At 40.9% G+C, this 22,888-nt stretch overlaps 1 protein-coding gene across 2 annotated transcripts in view; it reads left to right on the top strand.

The window, feature by feature from the left end:
- Positions 1-22,888, top strand: part of mbd6 (methyl-CpG binding domain protein 6) — a 54,344-nt gene that overhangs the window by 20,716 nt on the left and 10,740 nt on the right. For both annotated transcript variants that reach the window (XM_079841698.1, XM_079841699.1), the window contains 4 exons: positions 1,262-2,019; positions 4,928-5,087; positions 11,597-11,736; positions 19,943-20,587. In XM_079841698.1, the coding sequence (XP_079697824.1) occupies positions 1,262-2,019; positions 4,928-5,087; positions 11,597-11,736; positions 19,943-20,587 (1,703 nt within the window). The remainder of the gene's footprint in view (positions 1-1,261; positions 2,020-4,927; positions 5,088-11,596; positions 11,737-19,942; positions 20,588-22,888) is intronic.

Here is a 22,888-nt window from a genome sequence, read left to right as displayed (position 1 = left end):
CCTCTTTTAAGGGTTAAGATGCTTTCTGAATTACTTTTTTCTTTACTAAGATTTTTTAAATAAGTAAACGCCCACATTTCTACAAATTTTCTTAGAATTTTGTCACTAGGAGCTACTCTTTGCATTAAAGGGTTAGTTCACCCAAAAATGAAAATTCTGTCATTAATGACTGACCCTCATGTGGTTGGACACCCGTCAGACCTCCGTTCATCTTCAGACACAAATGAAGATATTTTAGTGTAAATCTGATGCACTGAAAGGCCTCCATTGGCTCAATGCACTTTACACTCTCAAGACCCTTAAAAGACACTAAAGACTAAAGTTACAAAGTCCATCTCACTACAGTGGTTCTACAATAACTTTATGAAGACGAGAATAGTTTTTGTGCGCAAAAAAACCCTAAATAACGACTTATATAGTGATGACGATTTCAAAACACGGCATCATGAAGCTTCGAAGCGTTATGAATCAGCGAGTCAAATCATGATTCGGATCGCGTGTCAAACTGCTGAATCGACTCACTGATTCATAACGCTTCAAACTGCTGAATCGACTCACTGATTCATAACGCTTCAAACCGCTGAATCGACTCACTGATTCATAACGCTTCGAAGCTTCATGAGGCCATGTTTTGAAATCGTCATCACTATATAAGTCGTTTTTTAGGGTTTTTTTGCGCACAAAAACTATTGTCGCCGATTCATAAAGTTATTGTAGAGCCGCTGTAGTGAGATGGACTTTGTATCGACGTCTTTAGTGTCTTTTAAGGGTCTTGAGAGTGTAAAGTGCATTGAGCCAATGGAGGCCTTTCAGAGCATCAGATTTACACTAAAATATCTTCATTTGTGTCTGAAGATGAACGGAGGTCTGACGGGTGTCCAACCACATGAGGCTCAGTCATTAATGACAGAATTTTCATTTTTGGGTGAACTAACCCTTTAAGATTCTTTATGAATATGGGCCCAGGGGCTTGATTTTCTTCTTCAGAAGAAATTTCGTAAGATATATTCTAAGGTCGTAAAAAGTGCAATTCTTGAAAAGTTGCAAGCAGCGATTTAAAGGGCCCTCGCACCCATGCGAACGACGCTTAATTGAAATTTTGTAGGTGGCGCTATCGAAACTCTGAAACCCATATTTTTTATTGTAATTTTTGGGTGAACTAACCCTTCAAGAAGGATTTAATTCATAAGAATGTTTCCAGAATGCAGCCCCAGAGCCTTTAGTTTGGGTGGTCCGTTTAACACTTGTGTTTTCTTGGCAGGTTCTGTAGAGACGATGGATCAGCCGGACTCGGACACAAGATTGCTGGGCGGTTGTGAGCCCGACCACAGCCTCTCTCTCTCCGCTGCCTCGTCTTCCGATCTTTCTAACGCCGCTGTTTCCCTCCCGCTAGCAGAGGCTTTTCCCTTCATGACCCAAGAACAGCTCCTCCAGCTTCTCTCCTCCAACGCCGGCCTGCCCTCCCTGCTGCCGCCCTTCCTCGGCTCCCTGCCCTTAGGGCTGTGGACGGGCGGCACCCAAGCCCAGCAGCCAACCAGCGGCATCCTGAACCAGGGCTCTCCTCTCAACCTCCTCCACCAGGGCGAGCTTCCTCTCAACCTCGTGAGCCTGTTAAATCCAGCAGGTTCGGCTCCAGCGCTGGTGGAAGGCGGAGAAAAGCCCCCCGGGCTCCAAGCCCTCCTCATGGCTTCTTTGCTGCTCGGACAGAATCCAGCTGCCATGTTGCCCTTGCCCACGCTCAACCTGGAGCTTCCTGCGCCACAGCACCAGGTCTTCGCGGACGGAGTGTCTCTGGAGAAAAGCCCTGCTCTGCTGGACTCGGTTCTGATGGGGCCGGGGCTCCTGGAGGCCCTTCAGACTCTAGCGGCCAGCGCAGATGGCCAGTCGCTTCTTCTTTCCGGCCCTCTCACGCCACCCCCTCCTGCCTTCCTGTCCCTCAACCCTGCTCTTCTGGCCGCGGCTCTCGCTCAGACTGAACCCCTTCCCAACCACACGCCATCCCCCCCGCCTCATTCTCAGGTATACACACAGGTATACACACAGGTATACACACAGGTATTCACACAGGTATACACACAGGTATACACAACCAGTTGCATGCTTCGCTACACATAGGCCTGTCACCAGTGTTAATTTTGACAGCAAATTTTGATTTAGTTTTAAATAAATTTACTCAAGTCAAGTCATAGCGCTTTTAAAGGGTTAGTTCACCCAAAAATGTAAATTCTGTCATTAATTACTGACCCTCATGTGGTTGGACACCCGTCAGACCTCCGTTCATCTTCAGACACAAATGAAGATATTTTAGTGTAAATCTGATGCTCTGAAAGGCCTCCATTGGCTCAACTTTACACTCTCAAGACCCTTAAAAGACACTAAAGACTAAAGTTACAAAGTCCATCTCACTACAGCGGCTCTACAATAACTTTATGAAGACGAGAATAGTTTTTGTGCGCAAAAAAACCCTAAATAACGACTTGTATAGTGATGACGATTTCAAAACACGGCCTCATGAAGCTTCGAAGCGTTATGAATCAGTGAGTCGAATCAGCGGTTTGAATCGCCAAATTTCATCAGTTTGATGGTTTGACTCGCGATCCGAAAAAAAGTTAAAGTTATTGTAGAGCCGCTGTAGTGAGATGGACTTTGTATCGACGTCTTTAGTGTCTTTTAAGGGTCTTGAGAGTGTAAAGTGCATTGTGCCAATGGAGGCCTTTCAGAGCATCAGATTTACACTAAAATATCTTCATTTGTGTCTGAAGATGAACGGAGGTCTGACGGGTGTCGAACCACATGAGGCTCAGTCATTAATGACAGAATTTTCATTTTTGGGTGAATTAACACTCGATGGCACCGTGTCGAATGTGGACGAGGTCGAACTGGAAGCCATGTTAATCTTGGACTAAATCGTCCACCGTAGGAGTTAAAACAAAATCGGAATTGAGAGGAACAGAAACTAATATTCACTGGATGGTCATATACAAGTTCACCACTAGATGGGGAAAATATCACACATTGTAGCTTTAAATAGGAAAAATATCAAAACTCTTTGGTCATTTTTGAGCGAGATGCTAACGGTCTAATCAGAATCAATGATGTATGCTAAGCTATGCTAAAAGTGCTACCGCCAGACCCAGAGATCGGCTGAATGGATTCAAAAACAGTCAAACTCAACTGTTCAACTCTAGAGGAGACGGAAAATGAGCCTATTTGCAAAAATAGTGGCATGTTCCTTTTAAAGTGTCTTCATTTTATGAATCATTTAAAATGCGTTTTATGTTTAAAACATAATTTATGCATTTCTAACCACAAGTTAAATGCATTCATGTCTCTTATTAAACTGTGTAAATGATCTAAATGCCACTTTAGATGCAGTTTCTGTGTTTCCTCTGCATTGCAAAGATACATTTAGTTGATACTGATTTCATTTGATTGGTAACAGCCCTATTATGTCTTATTATTCTAATTAAATTTGATTAAATGTAAGAATTTGACACAAAAGATGATGCATAAAATGCCCAAAAAACGTAAAAAATCAATCTAGATGATTTGTGTCACTGCTGTGAACTGACCTGCACACAGAATGTCAGTCAGCTGTCCAAACGTACCTAGGGATGCGCGGTATACTGGTACTGGAAAAATACCGGTATATATTTTATTTCAAACGGTACGATATCATGATTTTGCTCATTTCGGTATATGCTGCTGTTCCGAAGTTCACAGCTAGGTGGCAGCGCTACCCAAAATGACGTGAAACCGGCAAATGTGGCGACAGAACAAAATGAATACAGCAGTTGAATCTCACTCAACACGCACAAAACTCATTAATAAAGACAGGAGTAGACGTGAAATTTGGAATTACTTTGCTTATAAAACTGCTGAAGAACCATCAAACCTTGCCAAGCATCGTCACTTAATTCCTGACTTGTACAAGACATTAAGAGATCGACAGCTGAGTGCATTCAAACGATCTAATTTAGACATTGTTCTTTTAACACTGATTAACGCACATGCATAAGATCGTATCGTTTAAATATAAAGAAATCTCCAGCGTTCGTTTCAACCAGTGACGTTTAGACCTCATAATATTTGCACGCACGCAATTGCACTATTTACATCCGCGAAAGACATACCCAACTGTGTTTATGTGACGACTCACTAAAGATGGACATTTTTTACATAATTTTGTGTGTATTTGACTGAGGAAAAACAACTTAATTTGGAATGCGCGAGCTCTTTAGGCTTGTGTGTGTGTGTGTGTGTGTGTGTGTTTGTTGTTGGCATGAGCGCAAAGAAAACTCTCTCAAAGAGCTCTCATCCCACATGTGTTACGAAATGCTATAAAATCGCTTGCATGTTTAAATTGGCGAGGTTTAAGAAGACGTGGGCAGTGTTTTCCGTCATCTGTCCCGCAACGGAAGCGAAAGTGTTGAATCTGAGTGCGCAGATGCTTTTATAGTGCAGGTGCGATGTCTTTTCAAGCCAGAAGCAATGGAGACGCGCAGTAATGCTGAAATTACTTACAAAAAAGTTCCCAAATGACTGATTGATGTGATAATCTTTGTTGATTAATTTAATAATAAACATTTGCGGTAATTTCCCACTTCATAAACCCAAAACTTGCGAGAGTGAGTAAAATTATGCGCAATACCCGCTCAGACCCTGTATGGTATGGATTTAATATCGGTACTTTGGTATTAGATTGTGGTATCGTACCGAAGACAAAATTGTGGTATCGAGCCATCCCTACAACACACTCAGCAAAACATCATCTAATTATCTTCAGTGATAAAATCCCAGAAAATATTGAGATGTAATATTTTGTCAATATCACACGCCCCTATTTTCAGGACATTTTTCTCACTCAGAATGCCAGTGCTATAATATGTGCATCTTGTGCAATACACGTGTGATTGTGTGTCTTTAGGAGACTCTGTCCAGCTCTGCTCTAGTTTCTACCTCGGTGTCCTGCGGCCCTCTGGTCTCCAGCTCGGGGCCAGAAGTGTGTGACCCCCTGGCTGAGCAGGACAAGAACAACACCCAGACGCCTCATTTCCTGCCGCATCTCCTCACCCCTGGGGTTCTGGGTAAGTGGATCAGGCTCAACCCAAACACTTAAACATCATTCAAAGCAAAAGTTGTATATGTTAACATTAGTCAATGCATTGAACATTGTGTTTTCACTTAATATGGGAAATATGTTCACTAATAAGTAGTGCTGGGAATCGATAAAAAAAAAAAACTAATTAATAAAAAATGTTCCTGCAATTAATCGCAAGTTTTTAATTAGTGATGCACCGATCCTGATTTTACATGGCCAATTCCGATACCGATTTCCGAATTTTTTTTATTTTATTTTGTTTATTTTTTACACACAATAAAGTAATGAAAGTATACATGAACAAGATGTTTATTTGGTATTTAACAGGCTAAATTGGCTTTTGGCTAATGAAAACAAGTCCGCAATCTGAAATTAACGGGAAATTGAGTTGGAAATGAAAAGGCTGAAAGGTGAAATTAACGGCAACATCTGCATATTCTGCAATCCAAACAAAGATGTTACTCAAATCAGCATTTGTTTTTAAATTCAGTGTAAAGGAAAAAAAGTCTTTACCAGTGAAATTAAATAAAACCAAAGTATAGAATTGTTCCAAAATGTTAAATCAAATAATGTTTAGTGCAACGGAAAAAACTAAGATGCTACAGCAGGTGCTTTTTAAATAAAACGAAGTCAATGTAACTTTAAGGTAAAATGAAAGGTAACACTTTAGAATAATGGTCATTAGTTAACATTAGTTAATGTATTAACTAACATGAACTAACTATGAGCAGTACATTTGTTACTGTATTTGTTCATCTTTGTTAACGTTAGTTAATATAAATCCAGCTGTTCATGTTTGTTCATGTTAGTTCACACACTACATTAACTAATGTTACCAAGATTTTAATAATGCATTAGTAAATGTTGAAATTAACATTAACAAAGATTAATAAACGCTTTATAAGTGCAGTTCAGTATTAGTTAATGTTAACTAATGTAGTTAACTAATGTTAACTAATAACCATTATTCTGAAGTGTTACCAAATAAAGATGATCGTCCTATAGGCTACAGAACTGATAGTATTTCATTTCTAAAGTGCATGCATGTTCTTCTTTAGGCTACAAAAAGAAGTATTTCAACTTTGTCACAAGTTAGTCTGTTTTGTTCTCATCCGATCCAACACATGAGAAGCTGAGCTGAACAAACGCTTGTGCAGGCGCGGAGAGGTGAGCTCGCTCAACTTCAGCTCGCGCAACTTCAGCTCGCTCAACTTCAGCTCGCTCAACTTCAGCTCGCTCAACTTCAGCTCGCCCAACTTCAGCTCGCCCAACTTCAGCTCGCGCAACTTCAGCTCGCTCAACTTCAGCTCGCTCAACTTCAGCTCGCCCAACTTCAGCTCGCGCAACTTCAGCTCGCTCAACTTCAGCTCGCTCAACTTCAGCTCGCTCAACTTCAGCTCGCTCAACTTCAGCTCGCGCAACTTCAGCTCGCTCAACTTCAGCTCGCGCAACTTCAGCTCGCTCAACTTCAGCTCGCTCAACTTCAGCTCGCTCAACTTCAGCTCGCTCAACTTCAGCTCGCTCAACTTCAGCTCGCGCAACTTCAGCTCGCCCAACTTCAGCTCGCGCAACTTCAGCTCGCTCAACTTCAGCTCGCTCAACTTCAGCTCGCTCAACTTCAGCTCGCTCAACTTCAGCTCGCGCAACTTCAGCTCGCGCAACTTCAGCTCGCGCAACTTCAGCTCGCGCAACTTCAGCTCGCGCAACTTCAGCTCGCGCAACTTCAGCTCGCAACTTCAGCTCGCTCAACTTCAGCTCGCTCAACTTCAGCTCGCGCAACTTCAGCTCGCTCAACTTCAGCTCGCCCAACTTCAGCTCGCGCAACTTCAGCTCGCCCAACTTCAGCTCGCGCAACTTCAGCTCGCCCAACTTCAGCTCGCGCAACTTCAGCTCGCCCAACTTCAGCTCGCGCAACTTCAGCTCGCTCAACTTCAGCTCGCTCAACTTCAGCTCGCTCAACTTCAGCTCGCGCAACTTCAGCTCGCTCAACTTCAGCTCGCTCAACTTCAGCTCGCTCAACTTCAGCTCGCTCAACTTCAGCTCGCTCAACTTCAGCTCGCTCAACTTCAGCTCGTTCAACTTCAGCTCGTTCAACTTCAGCTCGCTCAACTTCAGCTCGCCCAACTTCAGCTCGCCCAACTTCAGCTCGCCCAACTTCAGCTCGCGCAACTTCAGCTCGCCCAACTTCAGCTCGCCCAACTTCAGCTCGCCCAACTTCAGCTCGCTCAACTTCAGCTCGCGCAACTTCAGCTCGCTCAACTTCAGCTCGCTCAACTTCAGCTCGCGCAACTTCAGCTCGCTCAACTTCAGCTCGCTCAACTTCAGCTCGCTCAACTTCAGCTCGCGCAACTTCAGCTCGCGCAACTTCAGCTCGCTCAACTTCAGCTCGCTCAACTTCAGCTCGCGCAACTTCAGCTCGCCCAACTTCAGCTCGCGCAACTTCAGCTCGCCCAACTTCAGCTCGCCCAACTTCAGCTCGCTCAACTTCAGCTCGCTCAACTTCAGCTCGCTCAACTTCAGCTCGCGCAACTTCAGCTCGCTCAACTTCAGCTCGCTCAACTTCAGCTCGCTCAACTTCAGCTCGCGCAACTTCAGCTCGCCCAACTTCAGCTCGCGCAACTTCAGCTCGCCCAACTTCAGCTCGCGCAACTTCAGCTCGCCCAACTTCAGCTCGCGCAACTTCAGCTCGCGCAACTTCAGCTCGCGCAACTTCAGCTCGCGCAGGAAAGCGGCTATCTCGTCTCTTCATTCCATTCAGCGTATCTCGTCTCTTCATTCCCTTCAGCGTATCTCGTCTCTTCATTCCCTTCAGCATCTCGTCTCTTCCCTCAGTTCTCCAGTTTCCGTTTGTAACACAAGTGACATGTTCGAGAATGATTGCAATATAGGCGTATGTGCACGCGGGCGCACTTCTGGAAAAATCGGCAGAAAAATACAAAGAAAACCGTTTTTTGGCCGGTCAACCGGTGCATCCCTAGTTGACACAGTCTCTGCTGACATTCAGGGCTGCGTTTGGTCGTGTCTAGATGCAGGTCCACATCTGATCTGGATTCGGACCGGATCTGGATGAATACGGTAATCTCAGGATAAACCGAGAGACTAACATTAGCGTAGATGCCATTCTTCTGAGTACATCAGGTGTTATGGGAAGTGTTCCCGGTTCCGGCAGACCTAGTTAAAGGGATAGTTCACCCAAAAATGAAAATTAGCCCATGATTTACTCTCCCTCAAGTCATCCGAGGTGTGTGTGAAATTCTTCTTTCAGACGAATAAAATCTGAGTTATATTACAAAAGTCCAGGCTAATCCAAGCATTAAAGTTGGATTTATAGTTGCTCTGTTTTTGAAGTCCATAAAAAGTACATCTGTCCGTCATATAACTGCTCCACACGGCTCTGGGGTGTTAATAAAGGCCTTCTGAAGCAAATCGACGCGCTTGTGGAAGAAAAATATCCATATTTAAAACTTTATCAAGTAAACTTTCGGCCTCTTTATCAAGTAAACACCCAGAGCCGTGTGGAGCAGTTATATGACGGACAGATTTTTGTCCTTCAATTTTTTTTTCATATTATACTGTTTTTCGTGTCTCTGTGTATATGAAGGGCCGTATTATTGTTTTAAAAAAAATCATAAATTAAGTTGTTTGATTAGACTTTATGATCATTTTTATTGTTAAAATTTAATTAAACCATTAAAGTGGAATTTAGGAAAAATAAACTGTAATATATTTCATAAATTATATTAATAATATTTCATAACTTTTTTTTACTTTAAAAAATGTTGGTACTTTTAATAAATGCTTATGTAGTATTTTTCAATATTTTTTGTTAGCTTTTTAAATTTCAGTAATTTTGTTGTGTGCTTTTGCCAAGTTTTTTCATATTTTAATATTATTATTGTAAAAAAAAATCATAAATTATTAAGTTGTTAGTTTTATAAATTCAGTTGATTAGAGTTTTTTTAATGATTATTATTGTTAAATTTTTATTAAACCATTAAAAATGAAATCCAGAAAAAATAAAATAAATCTGAATATATCAGCTTTTCAATAACTAATATTTAATCGAGTCCAGAAAAATTCAAATGGAAAAAAAGGAATTTTGACCAGATGGAAGGAGTTGATTCCATAAGTGCCTGTGAATGCAGTGGATTGTGATCGGCTCATGATGTGTTTGATCGGCTCATGATGTGTTTGATCGGCTCATGATGCGTTTGATCGGCTCATGATGTGTTTGATCGGCTCATGATGTGTTTGATCGGCTCATGATGCGTTTGATCAGCTCATGATGCGTTTGATCGGCTCATGATGTGTCATGATGTGTTTGATCGGCTCATGATGTGTTTGATCGGCTCATGATGTGTTTGATCGGCTCATGATGTGTCATGATGTGTTTGATCGGCTCATGATGTGTTTGATCGGCTCATGATGTGTTTGATCGGCTCATGATGTGTTTGATCGGCTCATGATGCGTTTGATCGGCTCATGATGTGTCATGATGTGTTTGATCGGCTCATGATGTGTTTGATCGGCTCATGATGTGTTTGATCGGCTCATGATGTGTTTGATCAGCTCATGATGTGTTTGATCGGCTCATGATGTGTTTGATCGGCTCATGATGTGTTTGATCGGCTCATGATGTGTTTGATCAGCTCATGATGTGTTTGATCGGCTCATGATGTGTCATGATGTGTTTGATCGGCTCATGATGTGTCATGATGTGTTTGATCGGCTCATGATGTGTTTGATCGGCTCATGATGTGTTTGATCGGCTCATGATGTGTTTGATCGGCTCATGATGTGTTTGATCGGCTCATGATGTGTTTGATCGGCTCATGATGTGTCATGATGTGTTTGATCGGCTCATGATGTGTTTGATCGGCTCATGATGTGTTTGATCGGCTCATGATGTGTTTGATCGGCTCATGATGTGTTTGATCGGCTCATGATGCGTTTGATCGGCTCATGATGTGTTTGATCGGCTCATGATGTGTTTGATCGGCTCATGATGCGTTTGATCGGCTCATGATGCGTTTGATCGGCTCATGATGTGTTTGATCGGCTCATGATGTGTTTGATCGGCTCATGATGCGTTTGATCGGCTCATGATGCGTTTGATCGGCTCATGATGTGTCATGATGTGTTTGATCGGCTCATGATGTGTCATGATGTGTTTGATCGGCTCATGATGTGTTTGATCGGCTCATGATGCGTTTGATCGGCTCATGATGTGTTTGATCGGCTCATGATGTGTTTGATCGGCTCATGATGCGTTTGATCGGCTCATGATGCGTTTGATCGGCTCATGATGTGTCATGATGTGTTTGATCGGCTCATGATGTGTCATGATGTGTTTGATCGGCTCATGATGTGTTTGATCGGCTCATGATGCGTTTGATCGGCTCATGATGCGTTTGATCGGCTCATGATGTGTCATGATGTGTTTGATCGGCTCATGATGTGTTTGATCGGCTCATGATGTGTTTGATCGGCTCATGATGTGTTTGATCGGCTCATGATGCGTTTGATCGGCTCATGATGCGTTTGATCGGCTCATGATGTGTCATGATGTGTTTGATCGGCTCATGATGTGTTTGATCGGCTCATGATGTGTTTGATCGGCTCATGATGCGTTTGATCGGCTCATGATGTGTTTGATCGGCTCATGATGTGTTTGATCGGCTCATGATGTGTTTGATCGGCTCATGATGCGTTTGATCGGCTCATGATGTGTTTGATCGGCTCATGATGTGTTTGATCGGCTCATGATGTGTTTGATCGGCTCATGATGTGTTTGATCGGCTCATGATGCGTTTGATCGGCTCATGATGCGTTTGATCGGCTCATGATGTGTTTGATCGGCTCATGATGTGTTTGATCGGCTCATGATGCGTTTGATCGGCTCATGATGTGTCATGATGTGTTTGATCGGCTCATGATGTGTTTGATCGGCTCATGATGTGTCATGATGTGTTTGATCGGCTCATGATGTGTTTGATCGGCTCATGATGTGTTTGATCGGCTCATGATGTGTTTGATCGGCTCATGATGTGTTTGATCGGCTCATGATGCGTTTGATCGGCTCATGATGCGTTTGATCGGCTCATGATGTGTCATGATGTGTTTGATCGGCTCATGATGTGTTTGATCGGCTCATGATGCGTTTGATCGGCTCATGATGCGTTTGATCGGCTCATGATGTGTTTGATCGGCTCATGATGTGTTTGATCGGCTCATGATGTGTTTGATCGGCTCATGATGTGTTTGATCGGCTCATGATGTTTGATCGGCTCATAATGTGTCATGATGTGTTTGATCGGCTCATGATGTGTTTGATCGGCTCATGATGTGTTTGATCGGCTCATGATGTGTTTGATCAGCTCATGATGTGTTTGATCGGCTCATGATGTGTCATGATGTGTTTGATCGGCTCATGATGTGTTTGATCGGCTCATGATGTGTTTGATCGGCTCATGATGTGTTTCTGTGTGCCCTCAGGTGACCTCGCAGCTCTGGGAAACATCAGCAGTCTTCACAGTTTACTGGGAGCCGGACCGCTGCTGCTGCCCCAGGGCCCGTCTCTGGGCGTCCCACTGACACAGAACCAGACGGCCCTCAACCCGCTCGCCTGCCTGCAGGTAAACAGCACTGGGTTCACCATAACTCCAGTAATCAGTGAGATATTCCTCCAGTGTAGATCAGCTGTTCTCTGTGTGAATATACAGTCAAGTGTCATTTATTCCTGTGATCAAAGCTGAATTTATCATCATTACTCCAGTCTTCAGTGTCACATGATCTCATATGAGGATCTGATGCTCAACACACATTTATGATTATTATCAGTGTTGAACACGGTTCATATTTCTGTGGATAGACTACACACTGCAAAAAATGCTTTTCTTACTTAGTATTTTTGTCTTGTTTCTGGTCCAAACATCTAAAAATTCTCAAAACAAGAAGCATTTACCAGCCAAATAAAAATTGTCTTGTTTTGGGGGGAAATAACTCAAAATTAAGGGAGTTTTTGCTTAAAATGGACAAAATAATCTGCCAGTGGGGTAAGAAAAATAATCCTGTTTTCTGTTTGAATTAAGATTATTTTGCTAACCCCATTGGCAGATTATTTTGCTAATTTTAAGCAAAAACTCCCTTAATTTTGAGTTATTTCCCCCCAAATCAAGACAAAAACTTTTGCTTGTCTAGTAAATGCTTCTTAAATGTAAGATTTTTTAGATATTTGGACTGAAAACAAGACAAAAATACTAAGTAAGAAAAGCATTTTTTGCAGTGCAGCTTCACTACACAGGTGTTTGCAGCGATTTTTGGTAAACAGTACAGCATCGTGTGCATTAATTATTACGTCAACCATATTTATTATCATTTTATTATGGAGAGTGATGGAGATGCGACATTACCATTAATGTTTTTCTTGTATTTAGCCCTCAGATATTCCTTATTAACTGGTCACACTCACTCATTGGTGGTCAAATGTGACCATACACCTTAACTACTGTTCAATTAAATACATGTTCTATAGCCTATTTGAGTTCAATAATATTTATTAAATATTTTGAGGAGATCTTTTGGTACTAAATACTAACTCTGCAATAATTATGGTCCATTAATGACCACTTAAAATATTTTTCTTCTAATATTTTTCTTATTTATATTACTATTAAATATAAATAATTCTTAAAGGGTTATTTATTATTCAAACTACAAAAAGACAAACGATCACTTACTGCTCTTGACTCATTAACTTGTGTAACTCTACACAAGTTAATGATTCATCTGTATTTCATTTTTTATAATGAAGATTTATCCAATGTTATTTTAAATTTGATTACTTTGTTTTTTTAAATTCAGTTTCTTACCTGAATACTGTTAGACCTACCTGAAAAAATAAAGCAGTCTATTTAATTTGTATCTTTATTCTATTGTATTTAATTGTGCTATTGTTAGTCATTTGTTTATTTGTTCTTATCTTATTGCTGTTTACTTGTCAATTTGAAATCAAGCTTCCTTGTGCTGCATGTAAGCTATTGCAACACAATTAGTTAACAAATATTTGTGAGATAATTGTAATGGTAATTGATCAACATTTATATATGAGAAAAACCTTAAAAGCTTTATCATATAAATTGATCTCTTCAGAAGAAATTTTTAATCGGCTAGACTTTCAATAGACGGACAAAAAAATTAATTATATTAAAAATATCTGTTTGACAGTATATGCAGCATTTTTTCCCCATGATATCGAAAATCGTATCGAATATCGATACTTTATTAGGTATCGTATCGAAGTTAGAAATTCCAGTATCGTGACAACACTAGTAGTAATTAAAGTTTAAAATAGAGAATTCCATTGCAAAGAGGAAAATTAGAGTCATTTTGTGGCTTGAAAAGTAATAATTTTCATTTGTAATGCCATGATTTACCCACTGGTGCCTGAATGGCTCTTTAATAATTATACATGTGTCTAGTCTAGTTCCTCAAACTATTGCAGATCATAATTGCTGACTTATTTTTAGGTTTTGCATTTGAATACATATTTAGACATGATCAAACACTAGATTTCTTTAAATGTGAAATATATATAATTATATAATATGCTTATATAAGCACACACAAGTGAATATTAATGAGTAAATATAATTTAACCCAGGAAAAGTTTAAATTAGTGCAATATTTGTGCCAATCAATCGCCAAAACAAATCTCACTCCAACCTGAACTTAAAAGTTGGCAGCCCTGCTATAGTTAATTTCTGATGTGAGGAGAGCAAAATAAAGTACACTGTGGCATATTATATCCATAAACTCTTCATACAGTGACTTTGACACTTGTTTTGCTGAAGTGTTTGTTCTTTAAAACCCTCTGGTGCTCCTCATTTGGGTGTTTCTCTGGTTATCTTCCCAGACATCTAAAGATTAATCTTCCTCCACCCCAGTAAAACCAATCTCATTTATTTTTCTTCAATAATATATTTTCTATTTTCTTTTGTATTTTGAGATGATTTGGTCGTACTTATTAATATTGATGCAATAATTATGGTCTATATTTGCCATTGAAAATTATACAATATATTTTTTTAATTAATACAGTATTTTCAGTATATTCTAAAAACTTTGCTCTATATTACAGACACAGTGGTTCATAGGTGTGTGTGTGTGTGTGTGTGTGTGTGTGTGTGTGTGTGTGTGTGTGTGTGTGTGTGTGTGTGTGTGTGTGTGTGTGTGTGTGTGTGTGTGTGTGTGTGTGTGTGTGTGTGTGTGTGTGTGTGTGTGTGTGTGTGTGTGTGTGTGTGTGTGTGTGTGTGTGTGTGTGTGTGTGTGTGTGTGTGTGTGTGTGTGTGTGTGAATGTCAATATCACACTCTTGATGTTTTCGAGTGTCGCCGCTTTACTGCCGTCTTATTTTCAGCATTGTGGCCGATTTGTAGATTGTACACACAAACAACGACAAATTTTTACGACAAATTAGCATGCTTGAATCATGCCCTACATTTTTTTTGTGTGTTCACATTCTCAATGTCTTAAGTCACCAAGTTTAATATCATTCAGATGAACCGAAGAGCACCAGAGGGTTTTAATTGCTAATGTGACCTTTGACACCGCAGACTGAACTAAATGAAGCTTTGCTTGGTCATTGGTTGAGCTAAACTGGTATTATCTAATTGTGTTCTTAAATCTGATTGATTGTGATCCATTACATCCCTTTCTATCAAAGTGATCTGACATCATCAACATGAATGATAATGAGATCTTGTCATATTTTTAAACTAAAGCGAATAAACTGATAATGTGAGAAAAGTGTCTGAATACATTTTGGTTTGACTGTAGCAAATAAAATCTATAATAATTATTACATGTTTTTTTTTCTGTATTTCTCAGTAGCAATTCTCAGCCTGCACTCAACCCACTTCATGAGGTGCATTACAAACTGGGGAATAGTCACATGATCAGGGCTCGACATTAACGCTTGTCCGCTTGTCCGGGACAAGTGGATTTTTTTGAAGGGGCAAGTGAAAAATAATTTTACTTGCCCGATGGACAAGTATCCTGGTTAAAACGTCAAAACAAAAACTAACTAGGGAATCACCGAAATGCAATAATGATTCTGTATTCAGTGTAAGTGGAGATCGACAGTGGATAATAATATAAACTGACGTTGACAAGGTTGTGCTGTTGAGGCTCGCGCCGCCTCTCGAGGAGAAAATCGGAAAAAAATGAGCGCCGCTCATACAAAGAAACTCCGTTAACATAGCCTACACGGTTAAAATGTTTGTAGTTTTATTATTTATAACATATGATACAGTTAAGCAACAAAACACTAACAGTGTTGTTTTCCTGAATACAATCACGACTGAATATGAGGCTGATTTCATTCACCAGCTCCATAAACAATTAATTAACTAACATTAAGTCACTTACATTTAAGATGCGATATGGACTGTTTTTGTTCTATTTCAGCAGCGAAAATAGTTCCAAACAAATATCACAACAAAAACGTAACGCATCTCACAGCAACAGCGTGTTACTGAATGATTCAGTGTTTTCAATGAATCGGTTGAATAAAAGATTCAATTCGTAAACGACTGCCTCATTCTTGAATGAATCATCCATTTGAATGAATCGTTTGAATGAATCGACTCAATGACTCACTCATTAAGACGGTCACCTGCTGCCACCTACTGGTGGTTTAGGTTCATCTTTCCAACATTTCTTATTTAAAATAATCTCATAACATTATTTAATGCAGTTGTAATTTTTCAGTGTAAATAATTTCATTTGATTGGTAACAGCCTATAGTGTCTTATTCTAATTTAATTTATAGACCAAATTTAAGAATATACTGTAAAATGAAAGCTGAAGCATAGCCTATATTTAATAAGATTAAGGAAAAATGCCCTTTATAAAAAGGTAAAAATATCACAAATATGCAGATTTAAATATGTCAAAGCTGATTGAACACTGGTGAGAATATTGCTTCAGAATAGATTATATTTACAACTATTATTACTTATTATCGGACAAGTGAATGACAGATTTACTGGCTTAATGTCGAGCCCTGCATGATGCTTATAAAGTTAAACAAATACAATTTATAAACATTTTATATAAAGAAATCCATGTGTTGGGCTCAATTTATAACGATTTAGACTCACATGTGACCCTTGAGCACAAAACCAGTCATAAGTCTGATAGTGCGTTCACACCAGACGTGAATGAAGCGTTTCGCACGAGTGATTTACATGTTAAGTCAATGCAACGACGCGGAAAGACTTTCTGTGGCGCGATTCGCGCAAATTGAGTGTTTGACACGCGAGTTGAAAAATCTGAACTTCGGTGGATATTCGCGTTACGTTAACCAATCAGGAGCTTGCTCTAGTAGTGACAACAATGAGGAGAAAATCTTATGTGGATACCCGGAGCTGTCGATACATCTTCATACTTTATAGAAAGGAATATAAAGGATCTTGCTTGGAAGAAAGTGAGTGAGGAGGTCGGACAGTCTAGTGAGTAGTAAAAAACGCTCTTTACTCAATTTGAGCTCTACATAGGGTGATTTCAGGGTGATCTGGGACACTTGAGGTGACTTGGAAAAAGTGTCCCAGTCACCCCGAATTCACCCTATTGAGACTACAAGCTAGCTAAAGCCGGCAAATTGAGCGTATTCGCCGTATTTTAAAACAATCCATGTCAGCCATTTCACAACGAGACGAGCCGCTCGCAGAAGCCCCTCCCATGACACAAATTCACGTCTGTTATGGAGTGAATGTCACGTGCGAATAAAGTGAGGAAACTCAAAATGTTCAAGCATCCAACTACACGCGAATAGCGCAATTTATTCGCTTTATTCGCGTCCGGTGTGAACGCACCATTACGGGTGTATTTTAGGGATGGGCATTTTTCCAAAATATTGTATTCGAAATTGAATAATTTTTTTTTGTTTATTTAAATGGTCATTTTGAGAAAATGAGAGACGTATTTTTTTTTTTATTCAAGTTTTTGTCACCATTTTTGAACAAACTTATGATCAGGCAATATACACAACAAGCAAAAGTAGCTTCATTTTGTAAGATCATTTTCAATTTTCATCAAATTAATTCCAAACATTGTGAGGCAGTTGACGACATCATGTGATCAAATACACTCAACGTATTAACCCGCTCCACAGCGCCACCCAGCGGATTTAGTTCTAACTGCGAGTTTTAGTGGGATTTATCATGGCTTCACTGCATTTACGGCCAGCAAAGCAACGAAGTGCATTTCGAATAGTGTTTTTATTTTTCGAATATTCGACTATTCGTGCACACCCCTAGTATATCTGTGGCAATAGCCAACAATACATCGTACTGGTCAAAATTATCAATTTTTCTTTTATGCCAAAAATCATTAGGATATTAAGATCATGTTCCATGAAGATATTTACTAAATGTCCTCCCGTTAATATATAATATATGTCTTATTAGTAGTAATATGCATTGCTAAGGACTTCATTTGGACAACGTTAAAGGAGATTTTCTCAATATTTAGATGTTTTTTCACTCTCAGATTCCAGATTTGATATTCCAGATATTGTCCTATTAGTGCTGGGAGGTATGACCAAAACGGTATTTTTCAAAATTATATCGGTTTCACGGTATGTGGCGGTATTTTTCCCCCTATGCATGACCAAGTGTTAACCACATTTTCTACTAATTGAAAGAAGAAAAAAGTTTGAGGGCTATCTAACCCTATATAACAACAAACTGACAACACGAGGGACAAGCACGGACGAACATAGAATATTTTCAATATATTTAAGAGCATTACAGTCTCTGAACAAATGACATACATGCGTCAGTTTAACACAGAAAGAATAAAGCAGTTACGTTTTTGCTCATTCTTCTTTGTATTATCAGTCTATTTATTAACTTACATCGCCTTCTGTGTAGCAGAATAACCCATCGTGTCATCGTGTTAATCTCAGCTCCGTGCAGAAACCGCTCTCTCTCTCTTCCGCGTGTAGTTTGAAATGTCCGCTGTAATCAAAGGCTGAATCCGAGATCGTCCCATAACCTCAAATAGGGCTTTATTTGAGGGGACAGCCATTAGTAGTGGTGTCTGAAACCATAGTGGATGTTATTGAGTGCACTCATTCAATCTCACATTGCACCGCAATAACGAGTGTACAACCGATGTACACACAACGGCTGTCCGACTTCACACACTCGTTTTCATTCACTCATCAAGTGACCAATATAAGTGGATAACGTAGGCGATAGTGATTGAGGCTTTAGGGGCCAATTTCGGATTCAGCCCTAGGCTGTGATGTGATCTTAGCTGTGTCCTCACTACAGTGCAACAGTGAAACCGGACCCCTCAAACAGTGACGCCGCGTTCCGAACGTTGTTTAAGTGACATATACCAGCGGTATTGCGGTATCATCAAAATTCATATCATGACAAAAATAAATACCGGTATTCGGTGTAAACCGGTATACCGCCCAGCAAACCACACATCAGTGTTATTTATTCAGCTCTCAGATGGCGTATAAATCTCAATAATAAAAACTGACCCTTATGATGGTTCATTCAAACAGATCAAATGATTCATTCAACAGATGATTCATTCAAGAATGAGGCAGTCGTTTATGAACAGATCATTGACTCTTCGATTCAACCGATTCATTCAAACACTGAATCATTCACTAACACACTGTGAGATGTGTTATGGTTCTGCTGTGATCTTTGTTTGGAACTATTTTCGCTGCTGAAATCGAACAAAAACAGTCAATACTGCATTTAAAATGTAAGTGACTTGATGTTAATTTATTGTTTATGGAGCTGTCATAAGAAATCAGCGTCATTTTCAGTTGTGATGTTATTCAGGAAAATAGCCCTCTTGGTCGTGTGATGTTGCTTAACTCTATCATATGTTATAAATATAAAAACTGCACAATTTGTAATGTTAACCGTGTGTGAAAAAAACTGACCCTTATGATGGTTTTGTAGCCTGGATGCCAGCCGAACTTAGCCCCGCCCACAACATTTTTACTCGGGCAGTTCGGTCGGGACTTGATCCATAGAGAAGTAATTATGCCCGAACAGAAACTGTTCGGACCAATGAAATCATCAGGGCGGGCTTTAGACGATGATGGACAGATGATCAACAGTAACGTCATCATCCACGTCATCAAAGAGCGCTTGGGTTGAGTTTGTTCTAATCCTAAACGGAGAACTTGTTCGTATATGCGTTCACCTTTACTATTTCTCTCAGAAATGGTGATCGTGTTGGTAAGTTCTCCGTGTATCCTTAAATTCTTTTTTTACAACACCGGCAAAGATCGTTTACACATCTTTTTCTTCTAACGTTAGGCTACTTATTCCAGCGGGCAGACAGGGTTGCCAAGTTTTTACAACAAAACCCGCCCAATTGCTAACATTCCTCAAAACTAGCCAACAAAAAAGCACCCGGGAAAAAAGCATTTGGGGGTAAAATATGTTATTTTGGCAGGGCTGGCACGTAAAAATTCGCATTCCTGGGTCTGTATATCACATAATTGGGGTCGCTTCAACCCGCGGACTTGGCAACACAGGTCAGTTGAGTTCAGTTGACATTTGACAACTAATGTTATGCGTCGCTCCGTTGCTCTGATTGGTTGTAGGTCTATCCAATTGAGGTCTTTCCTGGTTCGGTTGAAACACACCCCATAATCACAGCCCAACGGAGCAGAACCAGTCTCATATTCTGACTAGAATTGAGTATGACGACGTCAGGCTAATGGTTTTGTGGTCCAGGGTCACATTTAAGCCTTTAAATCAAAAGAATGCTGGTGTTTACTGTATGGTCTCATCCTCAGCTGACGATGATGGGAGAGAAGCCAGTGAGTCTGCATCAGACCCCAGCGTCCCAAGAAGATCTTCCACCGGTATCCCAGGATGCCTTGCTGAACCCGGTCCAGACTCCTGTGGCGCACCGTGAGGGCTCTGGCTCGGGTTTGTTTGACCCGTATGGTTCCTTCATGGACACCATCTACACCTCCTTCCTGCAGGTGAGTGAGCGCGGTGAGGGCGGCTCGGACTCCACTCCGCTCTCTTACCCCGAGCTGCCGCCCATCCTCACGCAAGCCAGCGCTCCGCCGTCCCTCAGCCCGCGCCGGGCCTGCTCGGTCCACAACCCGGACCTGTCCCGCCTGGGCATGGAGATGGCCCAGTCTCCGGCCCGCGGGACGCCCAAGCTCAGCGACGACCCCTCGACCCCGCCCCCCTGCAGACCGGACCCTCTCACAGACGGCCCGCTGCATCCCGCCTTCATGGAGGAAGCCAAGACGGATGGGTCGGCCAAAGTGTGTCTCTATAGCAACGGGATCGGCTCGGGAACAGAGGGAAGAAGAGGAGACAATGGCGGAGAGGAGGATGGAGAGGAGGATGGGCGGAGACCGCTGGGATACTTGAGTCCGGGACAGAGGGCGGTCGATGACATCAGAGATGCAGAGCAAGTGAGGGTGAGTGAGATGTGTTATATACTATTATAGCGTTTATTCAGGGCTCGACATTAAAGGGTTAGTTCACCCAAAAATGAAAATTCTGTCATTAATTCCTCACCCTCATGTCATTCGACACCTGTTAGACCTCCGTTCATCTTCAGACACAAATGAAGATATTTTAGTGTAAATCTGATGCTCTGAAAGGCCTCCATTGGCTCAATGCACTTTACACTCTCAAGACCCTTAAAAGACACTAAAGACGTCGTTACAAAGTCCATCTCACTACAGTGATTCTACAATAACTTTATGAAGACGAGAATAGTTTTTGTGCGCAAAAAAAACCCTAAATAACGACTTGTATAGTGATGACGATTTCAAAACACGGCCTCATGAAGCTTCGAAGCATTATGAATCAGTGAGTCGATTCAGCAGTTTGAATCGCCAAATTTCATCAGTTTGGCGGTTTGACACGCGATCCGAATCATGATTCGACTCAGATTCATAACGCTTCGAAGCTTCATGAGGCCGTGTTTTGAAATCGTCATCACTATATAAGTCGTTATTTAGGGTTTTTTTGCGCACAAAAACTATTGTCGCCAATTCATAAAGTTATTGTAGAGCCGCTGTAGTGAGATGGACTTTGTAACGACGTCTTTAGTGTCTTTTAAGGGTCTTGAGAGTGTAAAGTGCATTGAGCCAATGGACCTTTCAGAGCATCAGATTTACACTAAAATATCTTCATTTGTGTCTGAAGATGAACGGAGGTCTGACGGGTGTCCAACCACATGAGGGTCAGTCATTAATGACAGAATTTTAATTTTTGGGTGAACTAACCCTTTAAGGCGGTTCACGTGCTTAAGTAAATCTGTCACTCACTTGTCCGAGTAAAACATTTGCTTGTCCGGAAATTAATTTATTTTTTGAGTTGTAAACAGTTGCGGCTGGTCAATAGAGGGCGCTGTGGTGCCGCCCCCATCAAAATTCCATAAATGTATACAAAAATGATATAGAAATAAAATAGTGTACTCATACGGCGTGCCGGCTGTTAGTAAGAGCCTCAGCATATTAAAGGGGTGGTTGCATGCGATTTCACTTTTTTAACTTTAGTTAGTGTGTAATGTTGCTGCTTGAGCATAAACAGTATCTGCAAAGTTACAGCGCTGAAAGTTCAATGCAAACAGAGATATTGTCTTTTAAAGTTATGGCAGTTTATTGCCTACAAAAATGGCCGGTTTGGACTACAACAAGCTTCTTCCCGGGTTGTGACATCATGAACACCTGCTATTAAAGGGTTAGTTCACCCAAAAATGAAAATTCTGTTATTAATTGCTCACCCTCATGTGGTTGGACACCCGTAAGACCTCCGTTCATCTTCAGACACAAATGAAGATATTTTAGTGTAAATCTGATGCTGAGAAAGGCTTCAGATAGGCCTCCATTGGCATTCAGTACATTTACACTCACAAGACCCATAAAAGGCACTTAAAACGTCGTTACAAAGTCCATCTCACCACAGTGGCTCTACAATAATTTTAAGATGCGACGACAATATAGTTTTTGTGCGCAAAAAAAAATCAAAATAACACCTTTATCCAACCTCTTCTTGTCTTCCGTGTGTGCCTCCACGACGCATGCGCGAGAATATGAGCAGATCCGGCGTTCGGGAATCCATGAAATGCGCACTTTAGCCCGATTTTGAGAACTACGCCGAGACCTAAAGCACGATCAATGTAGAATTCAACAGCTTAGACACGCGCGTCTTCCTCTGCTTGTAAACAAATCTCTTTTGGGTCATGTGTCTGAACGCCGGATCTGCGTCATATTCTCGCGCATGTGTCGTGGAGACACACACGGAAGACAAGAACAAGTTGGATAAAGGCGTTATTTTGATTTTTTTTTTAGCACAAAAACTATTGTCGTCGCATTGTAAAATGATTGTAGAGTCACTGTGGTGAGATGGACTTTGTAACGACGTTTTAAGTGCCTTTTATGGGTCTTGTGAGTGTAAATGTACTGAATGCCAATGGAGGCCTATCTGAAGCCTTTCTCAGCATCAGATTTACACTAAAATATCTTCATTTGTGTCTGAAGATGAACGGAGGTCTGACGGGTGTCGAACGACATGAGGGTGAGTAATTAATGACAGAATTTTCATTTTTGGGTGAACTAACCCTTTAACATAAACACTGCCCCTACGAACACGCAACAAAGTGTGTGAGGCCACGCCACAGTCAATACAAAAGAGAGAGAGCTGTTGCAGAACTACAAACTACATGTGGCCATCTAACCAATCTAAGAGCATTGCATTTTTCGGAGAAG

The sequence above is a fragment of the Gobio gobio genome (assembly GCF_949357685.1).
Source record: "Gobio gobio genome assembly, chromosome: 17".
Classification (NCBI taxonomy): Eukaryota; Metazoa; Chordata; class Actinopteri; order Cypriniformes; family Gobionidae; genus Gobio; species Gobio gobio.
The sequence above is the reverse complement of the archived record's forward strand: the minus strand, read 5'-3'. Positions and strand labels throughout refer to the sequence as shown.